This window comes from Jaculus jaculus, chromosome 3 (assembly GCF_020740685.1).
Source record: "Jaculus jaculus isolate mJacJac1 chromosome 3, mJacJac1.mat.Y.cur, whole genome shotgun sequence".
Taxonomy (NCBI): domain Eukaryota; kingdom Metazoa; phylum Chordata; class Mammalia; order Rodentia; family Dipodidae; genus Jaculus; species Jaculus jaculus.
The window spans coordinates 104,302,593-104,317,547 of record NC_059104.1 but is presented as its reverse complement, the minus strand read 5'-3'; the positions used below and the strand labels follow the sequence as shown (position 1 = coordinate 104,317,547).

Here is a 14,955-nt window from a genome sequence, read left to right as displayed (position 1 = left end):
GGAGTGCTGGGATTGAAGGTGTGTGCCTTTGCACCCAGCTTATATTTATCTCTTGACCCTTCATTTTAGGAAGGCTTTGCTTTTTCTGTGTCTTTTTTTTCTCTCCTTGTTGTTTTTGAGATAGCAGGTTGACCTCAAACTTAAAATTGTTAAAATTTTTCTGCCTCAGCCTCCTGAGTGCTGGGATTATAGGTGTATGCTAACCTTCTAGGTTCATTGATTGCTTTTCTTTAAGATAATTTTGCAAAGACAAAATTGTATTGACATAAACATTGAATGTACTCTGGCTCAAAAAATGATGATGCCTGGCATGGTGGTACATGCCTTTAATCCTAGCACTCCAGAGTAAGAGGTAGGAGGATCACTGTGAGTTTGAGGCCAGCCTGAAACTATATAGTAAATTCCAGGTCAGCTCATGCTAGAGGGAGACTCTACCTCAAAAAAAAAAGAAAGAAAAGATGACACAATACAATTCAGAATTGTAAGCAAACAGATTTAAGAACAGGTTGAGGGGAGATGGCTCAGCAATTTAAGGTACTTATGTGCAAAGCCTGCTGGCCTAGCACCCACATAAAACTAGATGCAAAGTGGCATCTATGACAGTGGGAGGTGGAGCCAGGAGAATCTTATGTTTGTAGGCCAGCTAGCTAGGCATTTTTTTTTTTTTTTTAGCCTGGCAGTTACATTGCAGCAGAAGAGACCCTGGCTTAAAGAAGGTGGACCACAGGCACCTCAAGGTTGTCCTCTGACAACCTTGACGTGTGCCTGCCCCCACAAACATACAGACATGGAAACACAAATGAATGTATGATAAGCTGTCTGTTTCAAGTACTTTTTCTCCCTTGAGGTAGAACTAGCTTTTCATGTACATAATTTTTCTTTTCTTTAAAAATATTTATGTTCTTTGTTTATTTGCAAGCAACGAAAGAGGGAAGAGAGACACCTCAGGGCTTCCAAATGCTGCAAATGAACTCTAGATGCATATACCACTTTGTGCATCTGGCTTTACTGGAGAATTGAACTTGGGTCATTGGTTTTACAGGCAAGCACTTTAACTGCTAAGCCAACTCTCCAACTTCTAATTTTTGGTTTAAAAACTTTTTAAAAATATTGATTTATTTGAGAAGAGAGAGAGAGAAAGAGGTAGATAGAATGGGTGTGCCAGGGCTTCTAGCCACTGCAGATGAACTCCAAATGGTGCTCTACCTTGTGTATCTGGTTTTAGATAGGTACTGGGGAATTGAACTTGAGTCCTATAGCTTTGTAGATTGCTTAACCACTAAGCAATCTCTTCAGCCCCTAATTTTGCTTTATTACTTTGGTGTGTACAGAGTCATTGGCAATCCTTTCCAGATGTTTATGCTTAGACTGAGCCTCTGTTACTAAGAGCTTTTTCTTTTCCCCAGGTCCCAGCAGCTGCTGTGCCTTCCCCAAGTCCAGGAGCGGCACCAGTTCCTACAGGAGTCTTCACCGACATCCCAATAAGCAACATTCGTCGAGTAAGAGTATCACTATGGTCAAGAATCTTGGGGCATATTTACTGTGGCTGTTTAGCTGTAGCCATAGGCTTTCTCAGTTGGGACTATTAAATTACTTGATTAAGGGTAGTTTGGTTTGATCAGTTGAATACTTGGGATAGCACAATGGCTGTGTTCTGGTTAATCTATTAGAAAGTGCAAGGTTACATAGTGGTATTTTGTCTTCTGGTTTTGATGGCACTTGAGGTAAGCATTGCCTGGGAGCAGAGTAAAGAGCAAACCTGAATTAGGTAAGGTCTCATCTAAACTGAAGATAATTGATTTTTGAATCTCTTTGGTTGCAGGTTATTGCACAGAGGTTAATGCAATCAAAGCAAACTATACCCCATTATTACCTTTCTGTTGATGTAAATATGGGAGAAGTATTGTTGGTACGGAAAGAACTTAATAAGGTAAATTTTCTAGAAATTTGAATTCTACGTTGTAAACTTTTTTCACAGTGAACCTTTACAATTTTGTCCATGTGCTTTTGTTATATTAGTTGATAATAAGTAAGGAGTGTCATTAAGAATTTTTTTTAATTTTTAATTAATTTATTTATTTGAGAGTGACAGGGGGAGAAAGAAACAATGGGCGCACCAGGACTTTCAGCCGCTGCAAACGAACTCCAGATGCATGCGCCACTTTGTGCATCTGGCCTACATGGGTACTGGGGAATTGAGCCTCAAACCAGGATCCTTAGGTTTCACAGGCAAGCGCTTAACCCACTAAGCCATCTCTCCAGCCCTTAAAATTATTTTTATTTTTAATGGCGGGGGAGGGAGAGATAGGGCATGATAGGTCTTCTAGCCTCTGCATATGAACTCCAGATGCATGTGTCACCATGTGCTGCATCTGGCTTATGTGCGTTCTGAGGAATTGAACCTGGGTCCTTAGGATTTGCAAGCAAACATCTTAACTACTAAGCCATCTGTCCAATCCATTGAACTTCTCGTTTATTTTGTTGTTGTTTGTTTTTGTTTTGCTTTTGTTTTTCAAGGTAGTGCCTTGCTCTAGTCCAGGCTGACCTGTAATTTACTATGTAGTGATAGGGTAGCCTTGAACTCATAGCAATCCTCCTACATCTGCCTCCCAAGTCCTGGGATTAAAGGCATGCCCCACACACCTGGGGATTGAACTCAGGTCCTTTGAGTTGCAAGGAAGCATTTACTGATTTCATTAGCTCTCTGTTGAACTTCACATCTTCCTGCCACTAAAAATCCTGAGAACAATGGTATGCCCAATCACTACAACTAGTTTAAGAAATCCCACCTTATGTATGGAGAGATGGCTTAATGGTTAAGGCAATTGACTGTGAAGCCTAAGAACCCAGGTTTGATTCCTCAGTACCCATGTAAGCCAGATACTCAAGGTGGCACATGCACCTGGAGTTTGTTTGCAGTGGCTTGAGGCCATGGTGTGCCCATTCTCTCTATCTGCCCCCCAATAAATAAATAAATAAAATATTTGTTCTTTTATTGTTAGTGTTTTGTTTTTGTTTTGAGACAGGGGCTCATGTAGCATAGGCTGATCTTGAACACACATAAGTAGAGAAGGATGATCTTGAATTTTTGATTCTCTTACTTCCACATCCAAACTGCTGGGATTACAGGCATTTATTTACACAACTTCTGGTCTGTGTGGTGTGGGAACTGAACCTATGGGCTTTTTTGTTGTTGTTGTTGTTTGTTTGTTTTTTGAGGGAGGGTTTCACTGTAGCCCAGGCTGAACTGGAATTCACTCAGTCCCAGGGTGGCCTCGAACTCACAGGGATCCTCCTACCTCTGCCTCCCCAGTGCTGGGATTAAAGGTGTGCGCCACCATGTCTGGATGAACCTATGGTTTTCTACATGCTAGGCAGGTACTTTACCAACTGAGCTGTAGCAGCCTCTTTACTAGTTATGTTTAATCACAGTTTATATTCTTTCTTGGTTCACTTTGGTTCATATGCTTGTAGGAATTTGTCCATCTCGTCTGTGTTATATAATGTATTGGCCTGTAATTGTTCAAGGGAGTGTTCATCCTCCTTTGTTATGTAAGGTAGATAGTAATGTCTACTATTTCCCTCCTGATTTTAGGAAGTTGAGTCTTAGTCAGAAGTTTGTCAATTGTGGTTGCAATTTGGTTTTGTTGAAATGAACAAAAATTTAAGACAGGGTTTAGAAGCTACTAATGTCTACATGATGAGAGGGCTGGAGAGATAGCTTAGCAGTTAAGGTGATTTTCTGCGAAGCCTAATACCCATATTCAATCTCTTTCCAGATCCTACGTAAGCCAAAGGTCACACATGTGCACTAGGTAGCGCAAGCATGTGGAATTTGATTTCAGTGGCTGAGGCCCTGGAGCACCAATTCTTTCCCTCCCTCCCTCCCTCCCTCCCTCCCTCCCTCTCTCTCTCTCTCAAAAAAAAAAAAAAAAAAAAAAGATAACATAAGATAACCAAGTTGGAACTTCATGTCATCATTCACACCTGAAGTCATTTGCATGTCTTTGTCCCTCTTAGTTCCTTTCTAAGATTACATACACAGGCTTAATTTCTGGGAAGGAAATTTAAGAAAACTATGATAGTTTCTTGTCTTTACAGATGTTACAAGGGAAAAGCAAAATTTCTGTCAATGATTTCATCATAAAAGCTTCAGCTTTGGCATGTTTAAAAGTTCCTGAAGCAAATTCTTCTTGGATGGACACAGTTATAAGACAGTAAGTGTAACTGGAAAATGTGTTTGAAACCACAAAATTACTTATGAGATAGTGCTACATTTAGTTACTATAGGCTGCATATTTTTTATATGGATTCAGTAAAAGGAAGTCAGTGTAAAAGTCTATCTGGTTAAGCTGATAATTACTCTCACAAAACAAAGTTAAATTAATGGATTTATTTGTCACTCTATCTATTGATTGATTAATTTTTTAAAATTATTTATTTATTCATTTGAGAGCGACAGACACAGAGAGAAAGACAGATAGAGGGGGAGAGAGAGAATGGGCACGCCAGGGCTTCCAGCCTCTGCAAACGAACTCCAGATGCGTGCACCCCCTTGTGCATCTGGCTAACGTGGGACCTGGGGAACTGAGCCTCGAACTGGGGTCCTTAGGCTTCACAGGCAAGCGCTTAACCGTTAAGCCATCTCTCCAGCCCGATTGATTAATATTTTGAGTCAGTGTCTCACTCTAGCCTGGGCTGACCTGGAACTCACTGAATACCTCAGACTGGCCACAAGCATATGGTGATCCTTCTACCTCAGCCTCCCAAGTGCTAAGATTAAAGGCATATAAGCCAGTATACTATGCCCAGCTTTAAATTGATGGATTTTTAAAAATTTATTTAGCTTTAATGCAGAGTTGGGCTCACTGTCATTAGAATAAGAAAGCTATGCTTACAAGCAAAACCTGTCAAGACACACATACCTCACAGTCAAGTCTTTTGTGCTTCTTCATTTTTTTTTCTCAATTTTTTTTAAATATTTTTTTCAATTTATTTATTTATTTATTTGGGAGAGAAAGACAGATAGAGGGGGAGAGAGAGAATGGGCGCGCCAGGGCTTCCAGCCTCTGCAAACGAACTCCAGACGCGTGCACCCCCTTGTGCATCTGGCTAACGTGGGACCTGGGGAACTGAGCCTCGAACCGGGGTCCTTAGGCTTCATAGGCAAGCGCTTAACCGCTAAGCCATCTCTCCAGCCCTTTTTTTCTCAATTTTTATTAACATTTTCCATGGTTATAAAAAATACCCCATGGTAATATCCTTCCCCCCCCAAATTGATGGATTTTATTCAGCACTGAATTGCCAAACTTTGGAGGTGTTCAAAACGATGCATGTTAGGATTATGGAGGCATGCGCTTTGCACTATACTCCATGTGTTTCACATTGTTTCTTTCTCAAACCATGTTATGAGTTAAGTGTTTTCACTTCCAATTTCTAGATGGAAAACCAGAGGTTTAGTGAATCCAGTAACTTGTCCTTAGTATCAGGACTATGATTGATACCCACTGTGCCCAGGTTGTTTTGGTTTTTGAACTAGGGTCCCACTATGTAGCCAGCTTGTCTTGGCACTCACTATGTAGACCAGGCTGGCCTGCAACTTTTGCCAGTCCTTTTTTCTCTGCTTGCAGAGTGTTGGTATTACAGGAGTACACCACCACACCTGGCTAAAACATAGTCATTATTATTACATTGTTTTAATTTATTATTTATTTTTTAAAAATATTTTAATTTATTTATTTGCAAGCAGAGAGGGATAGAGATCAGTGAGATAGAGAGAATGGGCATGCCAGGTCCTCCAGCTACTACAAACAAACTCAGATGTATGAATCACTTTGTGCATCTGGCTTTACATGGGCACTCTCCAGCCCTTAACTTATTTTATTTATTATTTAGTATGTGTGTGAGAGAGAGGTGTTCACATGTCACTGTGTGCTTTTGTAGGTCAGAGGACAACTGTAATTACCTTCCACCTTGTTCTGAGGCCAAGTTTCTCATTGTTCACTCCTACCTTTGAGAACTTCTTGGAAATTCTCCTGTCTGTGCTTCCTTTCTCCCCGCAGATGCCCTGGGATTACAGAAACCTGCCACAGCTTCTGGTTTTTTGTTTTGTTTTGGGGGAGTTAAACCCCCCCCCCCAGGACCCCAGGTCTCATTCTAGTCCAGGTACCCAGGCTTACCTGGAACTTACTTTGTAGCCCCAGACTGGCCTTGAATTCATGGTGATCCTCCTGTCTCATGTCTGGAAGCTTCTGTTTTTTGGTTTTTTTTTGTTTTGTTTTGTTTTTCTCTGCCTCCCAGTGCTGGGATTAAAGGTGTGTGCCACCATGCCCGGCGCTTCTAGTTTTTTTTTTTTTTTTCTTTTCACAATTTTTATTAACATTTTGATTATAAAAAATATCCCATGATAATACTCTTCCTCTCCCCCCCCCTTCGAAATTCCATTACCTCCCCATCTCAATCATTGTACTTACATATATACAATACTTACCTATTAAGTACCCTCCTCCCTTCCTTTTTCTTCCCTTTATATCTCCTTTTTAACTTACTGGGCTCTGCTACTAAGTATTTTCCTTCTCATGCAGAAGCCCAATCATCTTTAGCTAGGGTCTACATATGAGGGAGAACATGGAGCGCTTGGCTTTCTGGGCCTGGGTTACCTCAGTATAATCCTTTCCAGATCCATCCATTTTTCTGCAAATTTCATAACTTCATTTTTCTTTACTGCTGAGTAGAACTCCATTGGCTTCTGGGTTTTAATTGGGCTTTGGAATCTGAAATTCTAAACTCAGTTATTAAGAGCTGTGTGGTGGAGAGAGTTATGTGATGGGGAGCTTGGCATGGTGATATACACCTTTAATCCCAGCACTTGGAGGCTGAGGTAGGAAGAGTTGTTTGGTAAGCTGCCTTAAAACCTACTCTCAGGGTGGAGAGATGGCTTAACAGTTAATTTGCTTGCCTGTGAAGCCTTAGGACCCAGGTTCAATTGCCTAGAAACCATGTAAGCTAGATGCATAAGGTGGTGCATGTGTGTGGAGTTTGCAGTGTCTGGACGCTCTGATGTGTTCATTCTGTGTGTGTGTGTGTGTGTATCTCAAATAAATGAAGTATTTTAAAAAAAATACTACTCTTGGGCTAGAGAAGTGGCATAGCCGTTAAGGTGCCTGCCTGCAAAAAGGACCCAGGTTTGATTCCCCAGGACCCACATAAGCTAGATACACAAGGTAGTACATGCATCTGGAGTTCGTTTGCAGTGGCTGGATGCCCTGGCATGCTCACTCTTTCTCTCTCAAATAAAAATAAAATATTTTTTAAAACTACTCTCTAGACACGCAACTCTAAAATTATCTTTATTTTTTAAATCAATGTATTATTTATTTACATATTAAAGAGATAGAATGGGCATGCCAGGGCCTCTAGCCACTGCAAACAAATTCCAGATGCATGTGCCACATTGTGCATCTGGCTTATATTGGTTCTGGGGAATTGAACCTGGGTTCTTAGGCTTTGCAGGCAAGTGCCTCAACCACTAAGCCAGTTCTCCAGGCCTAAAATTATACATACATTTAAAGTGTAGCTTAAGTTCTGCCTTAGTCTCCATGGCAAGGCAAGAGTATGTGTTCCCTCTGAATATTTCTTCATTTGGTACAATTGTTAATGCAACAGAATATTTATTAAGTATTAGTTTGCTTAGTTTTGTTTTTTTCAAAGCAGGGTCTCATTCTAGCCCAGGCTGACCTGGAATTCACTCTGTGGTCTGAGGGTGGCCTCGAACTCAATCTGCCTCCCAAGTGCTGGGATTAAAGATGTGCACCACCACACCCAGCTCTGCTCAGTTTTTTTTTTTAATATTTTTATAGACAACTTTCATAATTATAGACAATAAACCATGATAATTCCTTCCCCATTTCAATTAGTGTTTTTTTTTTTTTTTTTTTTGGTATTTTTGAGGTAGGGTCTCACTCTAGCCAAGGCTGACCTGGAACTCACATTGTACTTCCAAGCTGGCCTTGAACTCACAGCAGTCTTCCTGTCTCTGCCTCCCAAGTGCTGGGATTAAAGGCTCATGCCACCATGCCCAGCTCAAATTAGTCTCTTTTATTTTGATGTCATCATCTTTCATTTCTATTATGAGAGTCCTATCTATGTTGGTATTACCAGGCATTTGTGAGGTCATGGATATCTAAGCCATTTTGTGTCTGAAAGACTACATTTTAAGCAGGCCTACCCTTCCTTTGGCTCTTACATTCTTTTTGCCACCGCTTCCACAATTGACCCTGAGCCTTGGAGGATGTGATAGAGATGGTTCGGGGCTGAACACTCCTGTCGCTTCTTCCAGACTGTGGTGCCTTTTGACTCATCCCAGAGGTTACTGCCACCTGAAAAGAGAAGCTTCTCTAACCGAAAAGTGAGAGTGAAGTTAACATATGAGTGTGAACATTAAGAGAAATGCTTTTGGTGGGCATAATATATGCATTTAGCCAAACACTAGAAAGCGTTAGACCCCTAGGGCTCATCACCTCCCCACCATAGGTTTTCAGTATGAGGCATGTGTTCCCTCCCATGGGTGGACCTCCAGTCCAATTAGTGAATGCTTGGTTTCCCCCATAACAGACATGCCACTACTGCAACCATTGGGTCATTTGGCCTGTCTGGCCAAACTTTGTTTTGATACAGTGTCTTTCTCTGTAGCCCAGGTTGGTATTGTACTCATAGTCCTCCTTCCTCAGTCTTCTGAGTTCTACCACATACAGTTTAACCTTGTGTGTGTGTGCGCATGTGCTTGTTGGTGCACGTGAGCATGCCATTGCACATATATAGAGGTCAGGGACATCCTCAGGGTGTTAGGCCTTTCCTTAACCTTGTTTGAGACAGTCCAGTTCTCTTCATTTATTTACTTATTTTTTATTTATGAGAGAATGGGTGTGCCAGGGCCTCTAGCCACTGTAAATGAACTCCAAATATGTGTGCTACTGTGTACATCTGGCTTACGTAGACTCTGGGGAATTGAACTTGGGTCCTTGGGCTTTGTATGCAAGTGCCTTAACTGCTAAGCCATCTCTCCAGCCCTTCCCCACTTTTTAATTTTTTGTCCTGGGAAGGTTAGACTACCTGGCCTGAGAGGTTTGGGATTCTCCTGATTGCCTCCCATTGCTGTAGTACATTGGATTACAGATGCATGCTCCACTTTGGGGTCCTGCTTAACATGGATACTGGGGATCAGTGCTCCAGCTGATAGGCTTTGAGAACAAGTGCCTTTAACCACTGAACCATACATATACATAATCTCCTTATACACATACCAATGTACCCTGATCATAATTCCCTCTCAGCACCCTCCTTTGTCCTTATTGTCTTAACCCCCTCCACACACATACACACCAAACTCCTTGTTCCTTTTTATTTTGATGTTATAATCTTTTACTTTTCTATTCATTATTCATGTCTTGTATAAGTAACAATATCCACTGTAAAGTCATTAATGCAATGGCCACTTTGTCTCTAAGACAACATTTCAGTCCATTCTTCCCTCCATCCTTTGGCTTTTTTAAAAAAAATAATTAATTAGTTTATTTATTGGAGAGAGAGAAGCAGATAGAGAGAATACGTGCACCAGGGCCTCCAGCAGGTACAAACTCCAGATGCTTCTACCACCATATGCTTCTGGCTTATGTTGGTACTGAGGAATTGAACCTGGATCCTTAGGCTTTGCAGGCAACGCCTTAACCACTGAGCCATCTCTCTAGTCCTCCTTTGTTCTTAATGCTTTCCACCACCTCTTCTGCAATGATCCCTGAGCCTTGGCGGGTGTGATAGAGATGTCTCATTGCTGAACACTCCACTGTCACTTCTCAGCACTTTGAGTTTTGATACTCCCTGGTAGTCACTACCGTCTGAAAATAGAAGCTTCTCTAACCCAAACTGAGAGTTGCATTAAAATAGGGCATAAATGTAAATTTTGGCAGGGTAGTTTGGTAGACATAATATATCCATTTAACTAAACAGCAGTAGCTTTTCCCATAGGGCTTATGACCTCCCCAGCCTTAGGCTCTTGACTAGGTTTTCAGTACCAGTCATGAATTCCCTCCCATGAAGCAGGCCTTAAATCCAATCAGAGAGCAGTCGGTTTCTCCATAACAAACATGTCACCGTTGTACCACTTGTCATATTTGGCCTGGCTGGCCTGCAGCTTGGAGGTCCACTGCTGGTTAAGACCATTCATGACTTTTTCTTCCCCAGCTGGCTTCATAGCTTCCTAGAACTATGACAGCTAATCAATTGCAAAGGAGCCTTACAGCTCAGCTCTAGCCTGGCTTCTAATTGTCCTGTAGCCAAAGCATGTAGCATCTTCAGGAACAGGGTCTTACCAGCTAGCTTTAGAGGGCAACCAGTTGTTTTGTGGTTTCCCTGACCAACAAGTTTACTAGAAGGTATCCCAGGCCTTGCATTGCAAGTTTTCTATAACAATCTATGGCTTCTGGGGATAGCATTATTTACCCCTACAGGGTAATTCTGCCCAGTCTCTTTTTAAAATTAATTAATTTATTTATTTATTTATTTATTTATGAGGAGAGAAAGAGAGAAGAGAAAGAGAATGGGCATTCCAGGGCATCTACCCACTGTACACTAACTCCAGACTTATGTGCCACTTTGTGCTTCTGGGTTTATGTGGGTATTTGGGAAACAAACCCAGGTTGTTAGGCTTTGCAGGCAAGCATCTTAACTGCTGAGCCATCTCTTCAGCCCTAAAAGCATGTATATTTTTTAGCTAGCAAAAAAGTAGGCTTCTATAAGGTTTATTCATAACATTTTAAATTTTGGTTAATGCTCCTCCCATTCTTTATTTTCCTTCATCCCCTTCAATGCTTAACTTCTGGTGAATCTTCCATACTGTGCTTTGTTGTTGGTTTAGGAGGTAGGGTCTTGCTCTAGGCTAACCTGGAATTTACTATGTTGTCTCTGGGTGGCCTCGAACTCACAGGGATTCTCCTACCTCTGCCTTGCAAGTGCTGGGATTAAGGGCGTGTGCTATCACGCCCAACTTCCATAGTGTTTCTTAAAGTAATTTCATCTTTTTTTTTGTTTTTCAAGGTAGAGTCTCACTGTAGCCCAGGCTGACCTGGAATTCACTATGTAGTCTCAGGGTGGCCTTGAACTCTTGGTGATCCATCTACCTCTGCCTCCCTAGTGCTAGGATTAAAGGTGTACACCACCACACCTGGCCTTCCATCTTATTTTGTCATTAGGAGTAGATAAGTTTATTTTCTCACCAATACATGTTTTTGCCTTTTTTTTTTAAACTTATTTTACTTTATTTTTATTTTAGGTTTTTGTTTTTTGAGGTAGGGTCTCACTCTAGCTCCGGCTGACCTAGAATTCAATATGTAGTCTCAGGGTAACCTTGAACTCATGGTGATCCTCTTACCTCTGCCTCACTAGTGCTGGGATTAAAGATACCACCACATCTAGCGATTTACTTTATTAGGAAGAGGCAGATAGAGAGAACAGGCGTGTCGGGGCCTACAGCTACTCAAACCAATGCCAGAGGCATCAATCACCTTGTGCATCTGACTCACATGGGTCCTGAGGAGTTGAACCTGGGTCTGTTGGCTTTGTAGGCATGTGTTTTAACTGCTAAGGCGTCTCTCCAGCCCTGTCATGTATGTTTTTTAGCCATGTACGTGGATGAGAAATGAGAGGCACCTACTTTTAAGACTAGTTGGAGAATATACTGCTTAGTTAAAAAGGTCAAGGTTATAGGGTAAGTTATGTGAACTGCTTAATTCTCTCACTAAATACCCTTCATTTTTGGGCAGTTCATACACCAATTCCACAAATACATATTGAATATGTGTTATTCAATTCAGCTTAACAGTATTTGTGGATGATGACTAAAATGCTTTCATGTTATATTATAGTTGCATATGTCACTGTTTTATCACTACTTCAAAATGATAAGCATTAATTTTGTTTAGTTTTTTTGTAAGTTGAGTGTATATATGTAAATATAAATATATATATATATATATATATATATACTTTTTTTTTTTTTTTGAGGTAGGGTCTCACTGTAGCCCAGGCTGGCCTGGAATTCATTAAGGAGTCTCAGGGTGGCCTCGAACTCACGGCGATCCTCCTACCTCTGCCTCCCAAGTGCTGGGACTAAAGGCGTGCACCACCATGCCCAGCTTATTTTTTATTTTTTTGGTTTTTCTTTTTAAAAAAATTTTTTTGTTCATTATTTATTTATTTGAGAGTAACAGACATTGCGAGAAAGGCAGGTGGAGAGAGAGAGAAAGAGAATGGGCGTGCCAGGGCTTCCAGCCACTGCCAGTGAACTCCAGATGCGTGCACCCCTTTGTGCATCTGGCTAACATGGGTCCTGGGGAATTGAGCCTCGAACTGGGGTCCTTGGGCTTCATAGGCAAGTGCTTAACTGCTAAGCCATTTCTCCAAGCCTTTTTTATTCTTTTTGGTTTTTCAAGGTAGGGTCTCACTCTAGTCCAGGCTGACCTGGAATTCACTATGTAGTCTCAGGGTGGCCTTGAACTCACAGCAATCCACCTACCTCTGCCTCCCAAGTGCTGGGAGCTGAGTATTTTTGTCCAGCTAAGTACTTCGTTTTTGGTGTTAAAAAATATTTTGGGGCTGGAGAGATGGCTTAGTGGTTAAGCACTTGCCTGTGAAGCCTAAGGACCCCGGTTCGAGGCTCCATTCCCCGGGACCCACATTAGCCAGATGCACAAGGTGGCGCACGCATCTGGAGTTCGCTTGCAGTGGCTGGAGGCCCTGGCGTACCCATTCTCTTTCTGTCTGCCTCTTTCTCTCTCTGTTGTTCTCAAATAAATAAATAAACAAACAAATATTCTGATGCTCGGCGTGGTGGTACATGCCTCCAGCACTCAGGAGGCAGAGGTAGGAGAATTGCTGAATTCTAAGACAGCCTGAGAATACAGAGTGAAATCTAGGTTTGTCTGGGCTAGAGTGAGACCCTACCTTGAAAACAACAACAACAAAAAATTCTGAGGTCAGGCTCAGAGTGATGGAAGCCCCTAGTGATTAACTTTTGAACAGATTGGGAATCTTGCTTTTATATTCTTCTGAGAGAACACTACCTAAGTGTACCTGTGTCGCCCCTGGATTGCCCCTCCAACTTTCTGTTCACACTGCACTGACAGCCTAAGATTTCACTTTGTCTAATTCTTTTAATAACCATTTAAAAATATTTATTTGCAAGCAGAGAGAGATAGGAGGCAGAAAGAATGGGCACACGAGGGCCTTTAGCCACTGCAAACAGACTCCAGATGCATGCACTACTTTGTGCCTCTGGCTTTATGTGGGAACTGGGGAATTGAACTTGGGTTCTTAGGTTTTACAGGCAAATACCTTAACTGCTGAGCCATCTCTCCAGCCCCACATTGTCTAATTCTCACTGAATGTGAAGAATTTTTGTAAGCTACACCTTTGTGTGAGATGTATTTCTCATTACCCCCACTTCATTAGTGTTTTGGAAGTCAAGAAGGCATATGAAAATGTAAAAAATAGGATAAAGATCTCTGAAAAGTAACACTAATTGTTCCTGGAAAACTTCTGGTGCTGCTGGGGATCAAATCCAGGGCGGTGTGTGCGCTAGTCAGGTTCTCTTCCACTAGGTGTTTTGTTGTTGTTTGTTTGTTTGTTTGTCTTGCATAGCTGGGGTGGGGTCCATGGCCTTTCTACTACTGAACTACATCCCCAGCCCATAGGCTTGTAATCAGCCTTGGTGATTTAGATTTCTTTTTCTTTTTCATCAGAAATCATGTGGTTGATGTCAGTGTTGCCGTAAGTACTCCTGCAGGACTCATCACTCCTATTGTGTTTAACGCACACATAAAAGGACTGGAAACCATTGCTAATGATGTTGTTTCTTTAGCAACCAGAGCAAGAGAGGGTAAACTACAGCCACATGAGTTCCAGGTAAGACATTACTATCCTTTAAGGATTACATTCCTCTTAAGGTCAGCCTGGTGCTTTTGTTGTATTTTCCATTTTGACTCTGCCATATTATTCTTAATGACACAGAACTTGAAAGCAAAGGACAAACAAGGCACATGTCAAAAGCTGAAAAAGAGACATGTTCAAAGATCGTCCAAAAGCCAGCATAATTGGCTTTTCTTTATATTATGTGTGGCTGATCCAAGTTTTTCTTTAAAAGAATATTATCTTAAGCTTTTTTCACTGAATATTTATAATTTTTCTGGGTTGACAATTAATGAGGTTCTATTTATGACTCTTCCTTTAGGGTGGCACATTTACAATCTCCAACCTAGGAATGTTTGGAATTAAGAATTTCTCTGCCATTATTAACCCACCCCAGGCATGTATTTTGGCAGTTGGTGCTTCTGAGGATAAGCTGATTCCAGCAGATAATGAAAGAGGGTAAGTGTCAAAACAGGAGGGAGTTAAAAGCTTCCTTTTTTTTTCTTTTTTGAGGTAGGATCTCACTCTAGCCCAGGCTGACCTGGAGTTCACTATGTAGTCTCAGGATGATCTTGAACTCACAGAGATCCTCCTACCTCCACCTCCCGAGTGCTGGGATTAAAGCTGTGCACTACCACACTCGGCCAAAAATCCATTTTTTTTTAAAGTATTTATTTGCAAGGAAAGAGAAAAGGACTCTTGCCATTGTAAATAAATTCTAGGTGCAGTGCCACTCTGGGCATCTGGCTTTATGTGGGTACTGGGGAATCAAACCCAGGCAGTCAAATTTTGCAAGCAAGCACTTTAGCCACTAAGCATTCTCTGCAGCCCCAAAAGTTTTCTCGGCCTTCCAAGTGCTTGGATTAAAGGCATGCACCACAACACCAGGCCCTTAAAAGTTCACTTTTATTAGTAACTATAGGATGAAATCCTTGGGGAAGCTTGCCCCAGGATCCCATCTCCACGTACGGGGATTACAGGTTTGCCAGCACATGT

The 14,955-nt window shown here is 41.5% G+C and overlaps 1 protein-coding gene across 1 annotated transcript in view; it reads left to right on the top strand.

Annotated features, from left to right (window-relative positions):
- Window positions 1–14,955, top strand: part of Dlat (dihydrolipoamide S-acetyltransferase) — a 40,592-nt gene that overhangs the window by 24,138 nt on the left and 1,499 nt on the right. Inside the window, exons 9-13 of the mRNA XM_045146358.1 lie at window positions 1,407–1,499; window positions 1,823–1,930; window positions 4,102–4,217; window positions 13,794–13,956; window positions 14,282–14,418. Coding sequence (XP_045002293.1) covers window positions 1,407–1,499; window positions 1,823–1,930; window positions 4,102–4,217; window positions 13,794–13,956; window positions 14,282–14,418 — 617 coding nt within the window. The remainder of the gene's footprint in view (window positions 1–1,406; window positions 1,500–1,822; window positions 1,931–4,101; window positions 4,218–13,793; window positions 13,957–14,281; window positions 14,419–14,955) is intronic.